At 40.3% G+C, this 18,112-nt stretch overlaps 1 protein-coding gene across 3 annotated transcripts in view; it reads left to right on the top strand.

Annotated features, from left to right (window-relative positions):
- Positions 1 to 18,112, top strand: part of LOC128605325 (signal-induced proliferation-associated 1-like protein 2) — a 204,165-nt gene that overhangs the window by 90,408 nt on the left and 95,645 nt on the right. For all 3 annotated transcript variants that reach the window (XM_053620635.1, XM_053620634.1, XM_053620633.1), the window contains exons 7-9: positions 10,296 to 10,453; positions 10,815 to 11,391; positions 17,028 to 17,302. In XM_053620635.1, coding sequence (XP_053476610.1) covers positions 10,296 to 10,453; positions 10,815 to 11,391; positions 17,028 to 17,302 — 1,010 coding nt within the window. The remainder of the gene's footprint in view (positions 1 to 10,295; positions 10,454 to 10,814; positions 11,392 to 17,027; positions 17,303 to 18,112) is intronic.

Raw genomic sequence — 18,112 nt, 5'->3', positions numbered from 1 at the left:
ATGTTTCATGTTTAGATTCATAGTCATAGTTCATGTCATGTTTCATGTTTAGGTTCATTTGTTAAGTTCACGCTGGTTTCTCCGCTACCAGTCCCTCGCTGCTGTTTACGTTTCATGTTTGGTATATCGACCCTGTATCCCGTGACCACGACTTTGTTTCCTGCCTTGCCTCGTTTATGCCTGTTTGCCAATCGTCTGAACTTTGCATGTTACTGGATTACGTTTTGGATCACGTTCTGGATTTACCTGCCTGTGTGACTCTCAATAAAACTGTTCACACTGCGCTTGCATCCTACCTTATCTCTGTTACGTCACGATACGTGACAGTAAACAGATTATCGATCTAATCGATAATCTGTTTTTGATGGATAGATAGATAGATAGATAGATAGATTTTATATAGAATAGATAATCATTACACCTGGTCTCCTCCAATATGAAGGGGGAGACGTGCCACATGATTGGATAGGCTTGGGGGGCTTTAGTTGCAAAAGATTGAGAACCTCTGATGTAGGGTAATTATGAATTACTGGTGAGTATCGGCCCACTTCCAGCACTGCTCCTAGGGATGATTTATAAATAAATACATTCATACCATGATAAATGAGGCCCATTATCCATTGGTAAAACACATATATTATCCTAATACCTTTACTCATCCTCTAATGTTACCAATATTAAAGGCAAGAGTTTGCGAATGACTGTGACCTCCTTTTTCTTTAACGGTTTCCACATACTGACAGAATGTCTGACAAAAATGCTGAACTTTACTGAGGTCTGTTCATGTCTGTCATATCACAGCAAGCCAGTGACTACACTTCCCATCCTGCACTGCGGCCTACAAACATGGCCGCCATGGATTGCAATTCCCAGAACACTCGCATTCATTCTAATCATGCATACCTGCATCAAATTCACAGCACTCACAACCATAGTATAAAGAGACTGTTTGAATACAATGACTTTGTGAAGTATTGAGTGTTATCACCATACCAAGCATTTGTACCCTGTTCCTCATTTTTGTTTCATGTTCATTGATCTTGTTTCTTGTTTCTTGTTCTCATTTCTTGCCTTGCCTAGTTTATGCCTGTTTGCCAATTGCCTGACCCATTGCCTGTTTCTTGACCACGCTTTTGTCTCATATTTTGGATTTGTCTTCCTGCCTCTCTTTAAAAAAAACTCTTATCTGCATTTGCATCCGTCCTAACCTCCATTACGTGGATCTCATGACAGAATACTTTGCCTCACCATGGATGCAGCAGGAAGACGGAGAAGACGCCATGCTGGCGAACCCCAAGCCGGACAAAGGGCAGTGCTTTGCTTTCGTACTCTGCATCGCACTTCCCTATGCCAGGTTTCTCTACGGATATCGCTCTGCCATCCTGCTCGGCTGAGGATGTCACTTTGCCATCCTGCTCAGTTGAGGACACCGCTCAGCATCCCTGCTCAGCTGAGGACACCGCTCAGTTTCCCTGTTCAGCTGAAGACATTGCTCCGCCTCGCGGTGCGGCCAGGAGCTACGCTTTTCTTCCCTGTTCTGCCTCAGATGTCACTATGCCAGGCTCTGCTTCAGACTTCACTCCGCCTTCCTGCTTGGCTGAGGACGTCGCTCCACCACCCTGTTCCGCTGACGACATTGCTCTGCCTCCATGTTCCGCTGAGGACTTTGCCCTGCTTTCTCGCCCTGCCTTCTCGCCCTGCCTTCTCGCCCTGCTGATGACCCAGCTTCCTATGACTGGGTGCTGTCTGACGGTCCTGGCGAGCCTGCCCCGGCCTCATGCCTGCCCCTCAGCTCCTGCTGTCTGTTGGACAATGCCTGCCTCGGGACCTGAGGGGCCATGAAAACATTTTGCCCAGAGGGCCAGGACCTCCTGGGGAGGGGAGTGTTTTCTGGGGCTCCGGGAGTAGCGCCTTTGTTCTGTCACGATTTCCCCTTGCACTAGCGCTGGAGCATGCGGTGCGCTTACAGGCTTGTCAGTGACACTGGCTCTGTTTACTTTTGACACATGCATTTGTTATGGTTTATGTCCTGTCTCTACCCCTGTATTGTCAATGGTTGTTCCCCGTATGTGCCATCATTAGTCTCAGCTGTTTTGTGTTCACCCTTGATTACGTTTGTCATTTAAACCCCATTGTCTCTTTGTTCTTTGCAAAGTATTATGTGAGTTTATCGTATACCAAGCATTTGTTTCTCGGTTCATATGTTATAGTTTTGATCTTGTTCTCGCCCTTGTTCTCGATTCCTGTTTTGCCTTATTTATGCCCGTTTGTCGATCACCTGACCTATTGTCTTTTTTTTGACCACGCTTTTGTCTCATATTTTGGATTTGTCTTCCTGCCTCTCTTTAAAAAAAACTCTTATATGCATTTGCATCTGTCCTAACCTCCATTACGTTCAGTTATGTGACACCACTGCTCTTCCTTCACTGGGGCACAGCATGGGGCAGTGCGTGTCTCTCTGGACCTCTAATAACATTGATTGTAGTTCCCATATTTTACTACTAGGTGTAATATTAACTCTGTGGAAGCTAGTGGGGCACCTGGAAAGGTGAGCAAATTAACAGAACATCAGCTTATATCTGTCAAATAACAACATTGAGTGACCAATGATTTAAAACAAAAGAACTAATCAGTATTTAACTGGAAGTTTAGGGTGCATTCACACTTGGTCCTTTTTAGGGATTTTTGGCGCATGTGTGAACACTCCAAACGATCTCAGACCCTTTTAAAATTAACTGAAGCAAGACCATCTTGGGAGGTGGTCTGAGTACTTTTCGCTTTCAGCACATGGTACAGTTTGCTAAAAAAAAAAACGTGCATTGTGAACACAAATTGCTCCAGGTTCACTTAATTTTTCCATTCAAGATTTCTCATATACACTTCTGTAAAAATCATAAGGTGTTTAGCGCTAAGGAATGATATCAAACCATGTGATATGAGTGAGAAACCTTTGAGGAGATAGCTCAACTGTCATCATCACTGAAGTCAGCATCATAAGGTGAAGCCCTAGAGATTAAAAAAATGCTGCTTCAGCATATTATTTTGTCCTAATCCTCTGGATCCATTTGTAGGGTTTTGCTTTGATTACTTTCTTTTGTTTACTGTTCTCTATTTCTCTTTTGTAATTTTAAAACCATGTTGTACAGGAAAATTAGAACATGTTTAGGGTCAGCTATCTAGCACAGTATTGCAAGAGGTCTGTGACTCCATTACTGTATAAGTGGACCAAAAAAGGATCTGAGTCCTCTTTCAGGAACAGGGACAATGTGAACGTAAAGAGAACTGGGTCCTTTTTCACTTGGTTCACCTCTTGGTCCACTTAAAGGGGTCTGAGTGCGGTTCTTTTAAAGAGGTCTCAAGTGTGAAAACACCCTTAAAATGTATGGAGTTGTGAATGAAGACTTCAATGAGTAACATTTGTTAAACATCTGATATAAATGCTGGGGCTATGAACAACTTGCCCACTACTGTCAATTTGTTATGACAAAAAGAAGACTGCTCTGTTGGTATATTAGGGCTGATTTATACTTCTGTGTGCGAAGTGTTCATACTTGCATGTAACATGAGTGTTGTCCTTTAGTAGGAAGCAAACATGAGATACAAGGGGGGAAAACTTGTTTGTGTTCATTTACAGTGGCAAGAAAAAGAACCTTTTGGAATTTCATGGTTTTCTGCCTAAATTTGTCATAAAATGGGATCTGATCTTCATCTAAGTCAAGGGTATTGACAAATATAATGTGTCTAAAATAACAACACAAAAAAAATCTGATCTTTTATGTCTTTATTGAGAACAACCAAAAAAACCTCATAGTGCTTGGGAAAAAGTATGTGAACCCTTGAGTTAATGACCTCAAAAAGCTAATTGGAGTCAGGTTTTAGCACACCTGGAGTCTCGTTAAGAAAATGAGTTTGGAGGTGTGGACTACAGCTACTCTGATGGATAAAAACCCCTCAAACTTTTGGAGTTTGCTCTGCACAAGAACCACACACTTATGTGAGCCATGCCTCGCCAAAAAGAGCGGTCAGATTTCAGATCAAAGAACTGTTGATTTACATAAAGGTGGCAAGGGTTACAAAGTGATTTCAAAGACTTTAGAAACAGTTAGGCAAACATTTTACAACTGGAGGCACTTTGGGACTGTTGCTATTCTACCAAGAAGTGGGCGCCCAGTCAAAATGACACCAAGAGCACAACAAAGACTCATCAATGAGATAAAGAAACAACCCCGATTGACAGAATTGATTGAACTATTTGGAAAAAGCACACAGCACTACATCTGGTGTAGAAAGGGCACGGCATATCATCATGAAAACATCATCCCAACCATAAAGTATGGTGGAGGAAACATCATGATTTGGGCCTGCTTTGCTGCATCAGGGCCTGGCCAGCTTGCAATCACTGAGGGGAAGATGAATTCCCAAGTATATCAGACAATTCTTCAGGATAATGTGAGAATGCTGTATGTCAGTTGAAACTGTGTAGAAGTTGGGTGATGCAGCAGGACAATCACTCAAAACACCGGAGCAAATCCACAACAGAATGGCTCAGAAAAACAAAATTCACCTTTTGGAGTGGCCAAGTCAGAGCCCAGACCTCAACCCAATAGAGAGGCCATGGAATGACTTGAAGAGAGCCATACACATGAGACGTCCAAAGGATATGACGGAGCTAAAGCAGTTCTGCCAGGAAGAATGGGCTATAATTCCTTCTTAACGATGTGCAGGTCTGATCCACAGCTACAGGAAGCGCCTGGTTGAGGTTATTGCTGTTATTGCTATTAATTCTAAGGGTTCACTTACTTTTTCCACTGCCATTTTGAATATTGAATGAGTGTGTTCAATAAAGACATGAGGGATCAGAATTTATTTTGTGTTATTATTTTAGGCACATTATATTTGTCAATACCCTTGACTTAGATGAAGATCAGATCATATTTTATGACAAATTTATGCAGAAAACCATGAAATTGCAAAAGGTTCACATACTTTTTCTTGCTACTGTATACTAGTTGTTCAGTGTTGGAGATTTATCATAGAGGTGAAGACACGCTAACAAAGTGAATATGTTTAAACTGTGGTTTTTACAGAGCATTTTTCATCCATTTCTGTCACAATATATTTTAAGGTTTTTACCGGGCAGTTTTGGAGCATAAGCTTGTCTGTAGATGTGCTGGATGGAAAGATGTACTTCATGAGGAACATTTTTATTATTTATACATTATTGTGTAGAATTTAATTTTTTACACTTCAGATGTTCTTTGAACAGTATTACTCTCATTTAAACAATATTAATCTGAATTTATAGGAAATGTTACAACATCTCATCAAACCATTTCAAGGGTACGCAACCAGACTTGCCTCCCAGCCAACCAATCATCATTTGCCCAAAGCAATGGACTGAAGATCCACACAACATGCAGTTAGCTCATGGAACTGCACACTAGCACATCTCCACACCTCTGTGTGCCACATTTACCCATTTTCCTCTCTCCTTTTCCTGTTGCATAGACACAAATATATGTTACTGCAGAAGTATAACTCGGCCCTTATGAGTAATAACTCATTTAGTATAATTCGATGTTAAAATGCGGAGCGCCCAAGGAAAAAACTTAAAGATTGTGTCAGACCTGGCAGTCATTTAACTATTTATTTTTTGGAATTTTTCATCTCACTCCTCGCCCCCTTCAATCAGTGGGATGCACCCCACAGTTTGAATATTTCTGAATGATGGTTTACAACAGGGGTGTCCAAACTTTTATCACTGAGGGCCACATACAGAAAAATATACGAAGGGCCTGGCCACTCACTAGAGGTGAAGTATATCGCCTCAGTTAGCAATATCAATGAAATGTAGGTAAATTATGCTTGATAATTGAATATGCTTAAAGAAAAAAAAAGCCTACATCACAAATTTCCATTAATGGGTTTTCATATTTTTGTTACAAAAAGCATTGGCAGTTCCAGCAAACCTCAGATTGCTTCTTAGTCAGGATTGTCACGATCTCCCCTTCTGGCAGCGCACTCGGAGAGACGGAGGGCGCACACATGCATAAGCTACGTGCACGAGTGCTCAGCAAGTTGATAACCGTGACATTGTTTACTGTGGACACGTGCGTTTGTTTTGTTACTGTTCTGTCTCCTCCCTGTTCTGTTATTGGTTGTGGTTCAGGGGTGTGCCTTTATTGTTTTCAGCTGCCAGCACTTAACGCTGATTATGTTCCAGATATATACCGTTCGCTTCCCTGTACACCTCGTGGAGTATTATAGTAGATAGAGTTCTATAGATTATTTAGGTTAACATTAGATTGGTTCACTTTGTCGACGCTGGTGTTTTCTGCTCCCAGTTCCCAGTCTTAGTTTCTTGTTTCATGTTCCATGTTCCATGTGTATGACCTTGTTCTTCGTTTCCTCGTTGTGATTTCTGCTTTGCCCAGTTTTTGCCTGTTTGCCAATCGCCTGACCCTTTGCATGTCTTGACTACGTTTTTGGATTACGATTTGGATTTGTCTGCCTTTGTCTCCTTTAATAAAACTGTTTAACTGCACTTGCATCCGTATCCTACTCCCATACGTCTCGTGACGTGACAAGGATGGTGCTCCCCCTTCACAGTCTTGTATAAAGTGGGAAAAATAAGGGGGAAAGGGGATGGCTATATTTAAGCTTATTATACAAATAAGTTATTGGGCTTGTTAACATCAACGTATGTTAGAAAACTTTAATTGACTGAATTTATTAAATAATTGAGCTTATTAATGTTCACTGTTCTCACCTATAGTGGGAACAGTGTTGCACTTAGTGGGAGCAGTGATGTTGTGCTTTGGACTGAAGGATAGCTGGCAGGTCAGGAGTAAGTTTGGTAGTTGAGATGCGAAGGACATCACAGAGATGGCTGTCGGTCATTTTGGTTCTCAATCTGCTTTTTTTCAGAGTTAACAGAGAAAATGTTTGCGCACATATGTATGTTGAGCCGAACAGACAAATCATTCTTTTTGCGTAGCTTCTCATGAGAGGAAACTTGGAATTTTCCAAGCACCGGTAGAAGTCGGGTAGGGAGAGGAGCTGATGTTGATTCTTCAGAGAATCATCACACTGCATTTCGATAAGTTCCAACTGCAGACTCTCTTCCACTTCTTCTGCAACAACCAGGAAGGGATTTGAGAACAACTTGATTTCTTTCTCAATGACAGAAAAATCTTGGAAGCGCCGACTGAATTCTTTCATGAGAGATGTGATCACAGACACATATTTCCCCTTTTTAGCAGAAAGGTCGACTTTTGGAAAAGCACATTTGATTTTGAACAGCATGAGAAAATGCGCAACATTGTAGTTACGTAGTTGTGTCTCAAGGATACGAAGCTTTGCACAAAAAGCTTTCATGTGTGCATAAAATTGCGGCACAAGCTGGTCTTTGCCGTGTACTCTTGTTCAGTGTGTTAAGATGATCGGTAAGATCAACCAAAAATGCAAGGTCTGCCAACCATAGAGGGTCACTTAGCTCATGAAGAGGTCTGTCCTTCTCTTTCAAAAACTGGTCAATTTCTGATCTCAGGGGGGAAAAAACGCTGCAGCACGGAACCACCACGTAGCCAGTGTACCTCAGAATGGTACAGCAGGTCCCTGTATTCAGCATTGACATCAGATAGAAAAGCTTGAAATTCTCTGTGGTACAGCCCTCGTGCTCGAATTACGTTGAAAGTTTTCACAACAGTGTTCATCACATCCTCAAGCTGGACTGTCTGGGCACAGAGGGCTTCTTGGTGGATGATACAGTGCATTTTAACAGCCTCACCTCCACTTTCTTTCACCTTGGCACACACCATAGAGGCCATTCCTTTGCGCTCGCCTGTGATAGTTGGAGCCCCATCCGTTGTAACTCCACACAGCTTGTCCCATTTAAGTTCCATCTTGTCAATTGCATTTGACACAGCTTCAAAAATGTCCTTACTCTTTGTTGTGCCCTTTAGACTCCTACGATCAAGCAGCTCCTCCGTAATACAAAAGTTATCGTCAACTCCCCTCAAAAAAATTAACAACTGTGCGATGTCTGTGGCATCTGTGCTCTCATTACATGCAATCAAGTAAAAAATTAAAAGCACAAGCTTTATCTGACACTTGTTTTAAGTTAGCTGACAAGTCTTCGATTCTCCACACAACTGCATTTCTGGACATGCTCACGTTGTTGAATTCCTGCATCTTTTCTGGGCAAATTATTTGTGCGACTTTAATAAGGCACCCTTTTATGAAGTCCCCATCTGAGAAAGGTTTCCGATGTCAGGCAATGAGTTGAGCTACCTCGTAGCTGGCTATTGTGGCATTTTCTTGTGTTTTGTTAGCACAGGAAAAATACAGTTGTTGAGCTAGCAGGCTAGCTGCTATTTGCTCAACTTTCTCTTGTCGATCGGCAGCGGCGTAGGATGTGTAGGTTTGATGTTTGGTTTCATATTGTCGGCGTACATTATACTCTTTCATCACTGCAACAGTGTCATTGCAAATCAAACAGACACACTTCCCCTTCACTTCTATGAAGAAATATTCATTTTTCCATTGTGTCCGGAATTTATCGCACTCACTTACTATCTTGCATTTCTTTGGTTATGCCACTTTTGGTCAATCCCAGCAAAATTTTCTTTGATTATCCTTGTTTTGTGGATATGCTGCCTTGTTCAAGGAAGTAGTGCCACCTACTGTTAAAACCGAGAACTACAATACAGTCAGGTGCAAGTTTCATGTGTGGCCCATATTCCATTATATTTTTAGAATATGCTGCGGGCCAATTAAAAATGGACCACGGGCCGCAGTTGGCCCACGTGCCGTAGTTTGGACACCTCTGGTTTACAAGGACTTGTATTTTGAAATCAAATCAGAGCAACATGGAAATATGAATAGTATAATAGATTTAGAAACCTAATTTGTGGTGGCAGCATGTCAGTGGTACAGTGGATTGTAGAGGCAATTGAGCCAAATTTTTCTCCTTTCTATATTTACTGTCAGTTCCAAAAAAAAATTGGACATTGACAAAGTTATTGTTATTTTAGTGGTCTCCCACAATATATAGGAAAAATGAAAATGAATAATGAGTATGACCTCAAACTGCAGTTTTAGTTTAACGTTCAGCTTTAATTTAAGGGTATTAACAACCAAATTTGGTGAATGGTGTAGTAATTACAACACTTTTTATATTGCCCACCCATCCCTACACATAATGCCTGGAGGGTGAACTGTTGTGAAGGAGTTTTTCTACTTTTCTACACCAGAGAAAGAATTCTTCTGTCTTCCAGGCCTTTTGCTGCTCATAAGCACACCAATATGTTCTTGAATTTTAAGAATACACCAACTTGTCAATTTGGCCACCTATCTCTCTGATAGGTTTGTATTGCTTTGTCAGTCTACTGATGCCATGCTCTTTGACAGCTCTTTGGAGTTAACAGCAACAGATTACAAATACAAATGCAGGAAACAAGCCAATCGACATGTAAATCTGGAATGATTTACACAAGTGTTTTGAGCTCTCCAATATTAACAGACACTTCCTGGAAGTCCTGCCCCTTTCCAAAATCTCAGAGTGCATTAATTAAAGCAAAGAGATGAAGGAAAATAGACTGATCTATAAACATGTAAACAAAATAGTTACGTTTAGCACCTAAGTTTATATTTTATAAACAGGATTACTGTGATATAGCCAGGGGACAATCTTGTTTTGGTAATGGACAGTTTTTCTGATCATTGCTCAGGGTCATGTGCTCCACTATAGCCACATGTGGAGACAATTTTTCATGAAAAGAAAATTTTTCATTGTGAATTTGCAAACACCTACATGTGCATCTTCCTCACACATGCTCTTCTTACAATAATTTCATATGCTAAATATTAAAATACATCAATTGTGTAACATTAACAATTTTTTTTTTTTAAATATCTTGTTGTGATACAAATTATATTAGTCCTTTGCTAGCTCTTGTACTATAGCTAATGAGGAAACTGTTAATGCAGCAACAAGCTTGCTAGGTCAGTGGTGGTCCACTTTTCGTATAGTATTTCTAAGAGACATTCTTTTTTAAAAATATATTTTTTGTCACTATACACAAAGTTTATTTTTTTAAAAAAATAACGTATATATTATAATATAATTTCTACAGTTTTTGCCATATTACAGTTTAAAGTCAAATGATTAGAAACTAGAATGATTAGAGTGCATAGACTAGTCATGTCATATTATAATTTGATAACACTGTAACCATTAATATGTAAAGTTTCAAAACTCTTATGTCCTTCTTCACTTTTGTCCATCCTTCCAGCTGCTCAGAAAGAGACACATCGGAAATGACATTGTCACCATTGTGTTTCAAGAACCAGGAGCCCTGCCCTTCACGCCTAAAAACATTCGCTCCCACTTCCAGCATGTATTTGTTATTGTTAAAGTCCATAATCCATGCACTGAAAACGTCTGCTACAGGTATGCTAGCTGTATGCACTTTTTTACTCACTGTGGTAAAAGCAATGGCACTGATTAAAGCTCTTGGCCATAGCGAGACTCTTGAAGCTGATGAATAGTTTTCAACTAACTTAAGTGACATTTTATTGTGACCCTCATTTAAAATGGAGGGGTAACAAAGTCCCCTGTTTTCCTGCCTGTAGTTCTGAAAAAGACCAAATGTGGTTGATGCTTTCCTGGGCTTCTATTGCAAATTCTCACTCAGATTTCAAGTCTTGTTGGATCATTAAAATTGCAGTATTTCACTATGTTGATCTTTTAATGATATGCCTTATTGGGTCATGCCTGTGTGATTCCTTTTTTTTCTCTTTCCCCTTTTCAGTGTTGCTGTATCAAGATCAAAAGATGTGCCTTTGTTTGGTCCTCCAATTCCTAAAGGTGTGACCTTCCCAAAGTCATCTGTCTTCAGGGACTTTCTGCTTGCCAAGGTAATCAATGGTGAGAATGCCGCACACAAGTCAGAGAAGTTCTATGCTATGGCTACCCGAACACGCCAAGAGTACCTTAAAGACCTGGCTGAGAACTTTGTGAGCACAGCTACTGTGGACTCAGCTCTGAAGTTCAGCTTCATCACACTGGGTGCCAAGAAAAAAGAGCGGGTCCTACCACGTAGGGATGCCCACCTCCACAGCATAGGAGCCATCATGTGGAGTGTGGTGGCATGGGATTTCAGCCAATCAGTGGATGTTCAGTGCCTGCTTTGCATCTCCAATGAGTTCATTGTGCTGATCCAGGAAGAGTCAAAGAATGTGGTCTTCAATTGCTCCTGTCGTGATGTGATAGGCTGGACCTCCACCATCATGAGCATTAAAGTATTCTATGAACGTGGTGAGTGTATGATGTTCTCAGCCCAGGAAGGCTTTGGAGAAGACATCAGGCAAATCGTCCACAGGCTTGAGGTGAGCAGTTAACTACAGCACAAATAGTGAAAGGAACAGTCTATGACTCATGAGCTGGGGCTTGTTGCTATGTGTTATTCATATTTATGTATCTTCTCACTCTCCTATGGATTTGCTTGCTGCTTTTCTGAGTTTATGTATTGGATGTGTATATATATATATATATATATATATATATATATATATATATATATATATATATATATATAATATATAAAATACATCATAAATAAATATAATTATACTTAAATATAAAGGTAAAGGTATATACTTTAAGTTAAGTTCTATCTTGAATTTATTCTCTGCTGGTAAGTAAAGATTCTGACTTTTGTGTACTATCTACTTGACTCCGTTGGATCTAGATACTTGCCACTAGAATTATTGTATTGTATAGTATTGTTGATTCTGTAGTATTGCTTGGAAGTGTCTGTTGGTTAATGCTAGTAAGCTTTCTCAGGTGGCTCCAAAATGGATTAAATTCATTATTTTCCTCAAAATTCTACAAACAATACCCCACAATGGCAACGTGAAAGAAGTTTGTTTGAAATCTTTGCAAATTTATTAAAAATGAAAAACAAAAAAAGCACTTGTACATAAGTATTCACAGCCTTTGCTCAATACTTTGTTGAAGCACCTTTGGCACCAATTACAGCCTCAAGTCTTTTTGAGTATGACGCTACAAGCTTGGCACACCTATTTTGGGGCAGTTTCTCTCATTCTTCTTTGCAGGACCTCTCAAGCTCCATCAGGTTGGATGGGGAGTGTCGGTGAACTTCTTTCACATTGTCATTATGGGGTATTGTTCGTAGAATTTTGAGGAAAATAATGAATTTAATCCATTTTGGATTAAGGCTGTAATATAACAAAATGTGGAAAAAGTGAAGCGCTGTTAATACTTTCCAGATGCACTGTAGGTGGGCTCTGGAATTGCCAGTCTACTGTAAAGAAGGCTGATTTCATCTCAGTTTTAGCTTCCTGTTACTCTCTTAACTTTCTGGCACTAACTGAAACCTGGATATCTCCACAGAACTCAGCTACAGTGGCTGCTCTATTCTCTGCTTATGCTTTTTCTCACACTCCACAAACTGACAGGGGTGATTTAACCTCCCCTCTGACAATCTCCAGTCCTCTTGCCTTCTCCTTCTTCTGCATTCCTTCTCCTTGACATCCCCGTACACACAAGTGAGGAAATGTCCTGGTACAGACAGCAATGCTACCCCACTCCACATCTCCGATTTGCCACCTTTTATGATGGGAATATCGAAAAAATCTGCCAGACCTATACTTTTACTCTAACTCCTACACTACACACTCAGTATTCCCCTTCTCCTGCACTGACAAATTTTCCTAATCTAGCAACAGAAGAGATCCTGCAAGTCACTTTGTACTGCAATCCTTCCATCTGCCCATTGAATCCAGTCCCTTCCACAATGCTTCTCACAAGACCTCCTCCCCTTCATCACTACTATTATCAATGGCTCCATAACATCTGGTCATATACCAATTCCTTTCAAGGGTTATTCCCATCCAGAAGAAACCCACTCTGGATCTTTCTGACATCAGCAACTACCTACCATTATCACTTCTCTATTTTCTTTCTAAAATCCTCGAACACACTGTCTACAATCAACTGTCTCTCTATCTCCCACAGAACAACCTCCAAGATTCTAACCAGTCTGGCTTCAAAGCGCCACATTCCACAGAGACTGCCCTTTTGGCCGTCATTGAAAAGCTACATGCTGCTAGATCAGCCAAACTGCCATCAGTCCTCATCTCCACCTTGGAATTCGTGGCGCAGCATGGCAGTCGTTTGCTTCCTTCCTAGAAGGTCAGTCATAGCAGGTGACATGGAGGAGATCCACATCTGCTCTACATACACTCTCCACTGGTGTCCCACAAGGCTCAGTACTTGGTCCTCTACTGTTTTCCCTCTATACTCAATCTCATGGTGAGGTCATATCCTCACATAGGTTTTCATACCACTGCTATGTGGATGACACAACTCATCCTATCTTTCCCTCCCTCAGACACTCATGTTTCCACTCAGATCTCAGCATATCTGGCAGACATCTTATAATGGATGGCAGGCCATCACCTAAAACTTAATCCCGGCAAAACTGAAGTGCTGTTCATCCCAGGTGATTCATTCTCATGTCAGTATCTTGCGATCTCCCTAGACAACTCTCTGGTCACTGCGCACACCTCCTTGAGGTAACCATGAACAATCAACTGTCCTTTTCCTCTCACATTGCTAATGTGACACGCACATATTGATTTCTCCTTTACAAAATCAGAAGCATTCGTCCATTTCTATCTACACAGGCCACTCAGGTGCTTGTTCAGTCCCTTGCTATTTTGAGACTGGACTACTGCAACTTGCTCCTGGCAGGTCTGCCTCTGAGTGCCATTCAACCTCGCAAGTGATCTAGAATGCATCTGATCTGCATGACTTTTCAATTATTCTAAGTTCTCTCACACCACCCCATTGCTACGCTGGACCAACACCCACTTACCTCAAATCACTTATCACCTTGCACTGCACCATGCTCCCTCTGAGCTTCTAGCACTACTCAACTGGTCCCGGTACAAGGAAGGCATGCATCAAGACTCTTCTCCGTTCTGGCACCTAGGTGGTGGAATGAACTTCCCCTTGATGTCCAAACAGCTGAGTCACTGGCAGTCGTCAAACAATGTCTAAAGACCTACCTTAGTATCAGGATGAATTCATTGATAGAGACTTCAAAGCACTTCTGTAAGTCGCTCTGGATAAGGGCATTTGGCAAATGCCATAAATGTAATGTAAAAGAGGAGGAACATTACAGATAGAGGAGTGGGTATTGCTCACTAAAGAGTGTATCAGGTACAGCTGTGCTTGTGGGGTTTTTAAACACTTCAGTATAACTCTTGAGACTAGTCCAGCAACAGTAGTATAAGTTTCTGTAAAAAAAAATTCAGATATGTGTAGTGTAGATGTCATTAGTTCAGATATCGCGTGTAATTGCTTTAAGACCATGTGGGAAGCCTGGCCTCCCTTAAAATTTCATTAAAAATGTCTAAATTATTCACCACTGTTGGTGAATGCAGTATATTAAAATATCAGATGTCTCATTGCAGTACTGTTCTTTCATTTAATGCAAACTGTTTTTCAGTGGACAGCACAGCCTACATTTGATCCTTTTTACCAGATAATCCTTTGAAGCCCGTAAACACCATGCCAATAGAACTCAATTGGCACATAGTTTCAATGGGATCCAAGTGAGATTCAAGAGATTCAAGTGCACGGTGTTCCAACGGGAGCAAAGATTAATGCTCATTGGACAACAGGCTTTTAATGTCATTTTGGGTTCACTGGGAGTCAGTGCATATGTAGGTGAGTGGGTTTTGCATGGGAAAAAAATCTAAACATTTATTGGACGGTGTACTCCCTTGTCCCACCAGGATGCATGGCTTCTCGGTATGATTGGGAGGCCTCTCAAAGGGGCTGAACCTCATGACTAAATACCAATCATTGAAATGGTAATGAATATGAATGACATATAAAGCAAACATATCAGCAGCAGTCAGACTCACAGAGTGCTTGGAGCTACAGTAGTGGTCTGTAGCCTTAATAATTTTACCAGTTTTACACATCTAGTATAGTTGGTTATTAGGGGCCAAGCACTGAAGGTGCTTAGGCACCAATTGTATCTATTAGTCTTCTTCTTCTTCTTCTTCTTCTTCTTCTTCTTCTTCTTCTTCTTCTTCTTCTGTCTCTTCCCCACTGGGAGTCTATGGCAGCCCTATGAAACTTAAGTAGGAAAATTATGAAAATGGGCACACTCATAGATTTGACCATGAATAGTATCTGGACCAATTAAGTTCTCTCTATGATCAACCCTATAGTGCCACCACTAGTTAAATAATTCACGTTTCAAATGGTTATAATTTGCCCTGCCTTATGGCGATCACAATCCATATCTTACATTAAGACTCCACCCATTACAGTAGTCACCATTTTGAAATGTACAGTGTTCACTTTTTTCGTTACTCCTCATTCAAATTTTGTCCAATTCTTTCCAAAATTGGCTCAGATGGACAGAGCCACACAAAATTGACTGACCAGAATTTTGATATTCATATTTGTTCAAAGGTTATGATGTCGCAAATTTAACAATGTTGACCCAAAATTGGATCAGAGGCTCTATCTTGGCCATACTTTGATTAATCGTAATGAAACTTGGTACACTTCATCAGCGTGATCTGAGGGCTCATGCTGAATTTGAGAACAGTGCCACACTCCAAAATCTAGTTGAAACCCTTCGCAGAAGACAACAAGCACATATAATTTGAGTTTAGTTTTGCTAGATCCGTATGGGTCTGGGTAGAAGTCTAATAATCTATAGGTAACTCCCTTGGATAATCTAAAGTACTGAAAAGCCAGGATGGGTGGCAACACAAGGTTCTGTGCAGCAGACAACACCACGAGGCTGCAGACAACAAGAGGGCACAGTACCCACCTGAATATCCTTTTTATACCAGCTCTGAGTTTGGGAGGGATGGGATTAATCAGAGCAACAATACCAGTTGCAGTCAGCTGTGACTCATGTCTCATGCATGTAAAACAAGGCAGAAAAATTATCCAAATTTACCCAAGCCCTCATTAACAGAAATTCTGGAAACTGCTTGGAATACTAACAGCATTTACATGTAGTTTACCCAACTGTTTTCTTTTATCTTGCCACTGAAGTGCCCATGAAATGGCTTAAGAGCAGTGGTCGGGAACCTATGGCTCACGAGCCACATGTGGCTCTTTGTCTCACCCGTTAGACATATCACGAGAGATCAGTTTCCTGCAGAAAAGCCAAAGTCAATTACAATTCTTTTGTTGTACAGCCTACCAAAGTTAGTGAAAAGTCAATTTACAATAATATATTTCAAGTTGTTCTAGCCAGCGTATGCATTGATGTGCGTAAGTGTCATGACACTAATCAGTGGCAAACCTCTTACATTTCTATGGTAACCTCTCGCTCTCAGATTCCAGAACAGTTCATGACCGCGCTGTCATGAATACACATGAGACAGAGAGGGAAAAGAGCACGGATATAACACACACACACACACACTCTTTCGGAAAAAACTGCAGTAACCAAAAATGAAAAAATTGCTCTTTGGTGAAAAAGGTTCCTGACCCCTGACTTAAAGAGTTTTAAGCCATTTCATGGGCACTTGCATGACTAGAAGATTTAAATCTCTATGGTTTGACATTGATTCTGCCTGACACAATGACTTTCCGTTTTAAAAGGTGATATGTCAAAATACAGACTGACTGATTTCCACAATTGCCTCCTGCAGCAGAATCTAGAAACTCTGCTTTTAATTTTTTTTTTGTATTATTTTAAAGTAACATCATGCAATACATTTCAGTAAGGCGGTATTAAAATACAGACTTTCCTGTGGCAACAGCATAAAAGTAGTCTGCAGCATCTAACAGTGCAGAGTGTATGAAAAAGACATAAATATACTGTAGTTATTTTTGTGTATACTGGCAGTTGCATATTCTGCATTGCTTCTTTTTTTGTTTAGTACTTTTGCTTTTTGAAGTTTACTGCCGGTATACCGCAGAATTCTCCCCTCTCCCTTTCTGTGCATGATATCAGATAACCACTCATGGCTGTGAGACCACACAAATGGCACTTCGTCGAAATGGCTTGGGACAGCTGGGTTTCCATGTCAACTTTGAAGGCATTGTGGCTGATGTTGAGGCATTTGGATTTGCATGGAAAGCAGGCCTGCGCCAGGGCAGCCGCCTGGTGGAGATTTGTGAGGTGGCTGTAGCCACACTTACTCATGAGCAGATGATCGACTTGCTACGCACTTCCATCACAGTCAAGGTGGTGATTATTCAGCCTCACCAGGATGGTACTCCCAGAAGGTATTCCATTCTTCCACTCTCTTTTGCCAAACCCTGTTCTCTTGTTCTCTCTCTCACTCTCTCTCTCTCTCTCTCTCTCTCTCATTCTCTCTTTCAGTCCTGTTTTCATTTTCTCACTGGCCAGCTCCATTCATCTATGCCAATTAAATCTTTATAATTTGCACCTCAGCTGAGAAAACAGCTGAGTGTGGAATTAAAAAAAAATAAAAAAATTTGCTAACACTTTCTATGAAGCCCATGTTTATAATATAAAGCCCCATTTATAATTATTTATAAGGAAGTATTTCTGCTCTATAAACACATTTATAATGACACATAAAGACCTATACTTCATTATAATAACAGTTATAGCTACATTTATATTATTGTTATAATTACTTATAATTGATGCACTTGCTTTTTCAGTGCCCATGTTCATAATTCATTATACACCAATTTATTAGTAGTAATTAGTCAGTCTTGTGGTTCCATTAATGTATTCATAAAAATGCAAGTTATTATATTGTATTTACAATGACTGATTAGTAATACAGCTATATTTCTATGTCCAATAAGTGAATTATTTTATATTGTTCTTGATAGTTGTGTGCCTTATAAATATTTATTGTGAGTTATAATACCATTACTAACCTTTATAAATGCATCATTGATTGCTATAAGTAAAGTGAAAGCATAGGATGTAGTTTCCATAATGCAGATGTTAAGAAATCATGAAGATGAGTTTATTATACAAATAGAACATGTCCAGATCACCAATAAAATACACAAAAACTATATCCAAATGGCACAAAATGAAATATATTGGAAAAG

The sequence above is a fragment of the Ictalurus furcatus genome, chromosome 3 (genome assembly GCF_023375685.1).
Source record: "Ictalurus furcatus strain D&B chromosome 3, Billie_1.0, whole genome shotgun sequence".
NCBI lineage: Eukaryota > Metazoa > Chordata > Actinopteri > Siluriformes > Ictaluridae > Ictalurus > Ictalurus furcatus.
The sequence above is the reverse complement of the archived record's forward strand: the minus strand, read 5'-3'. Positions and strand labels throughout refer to the sequence as shown.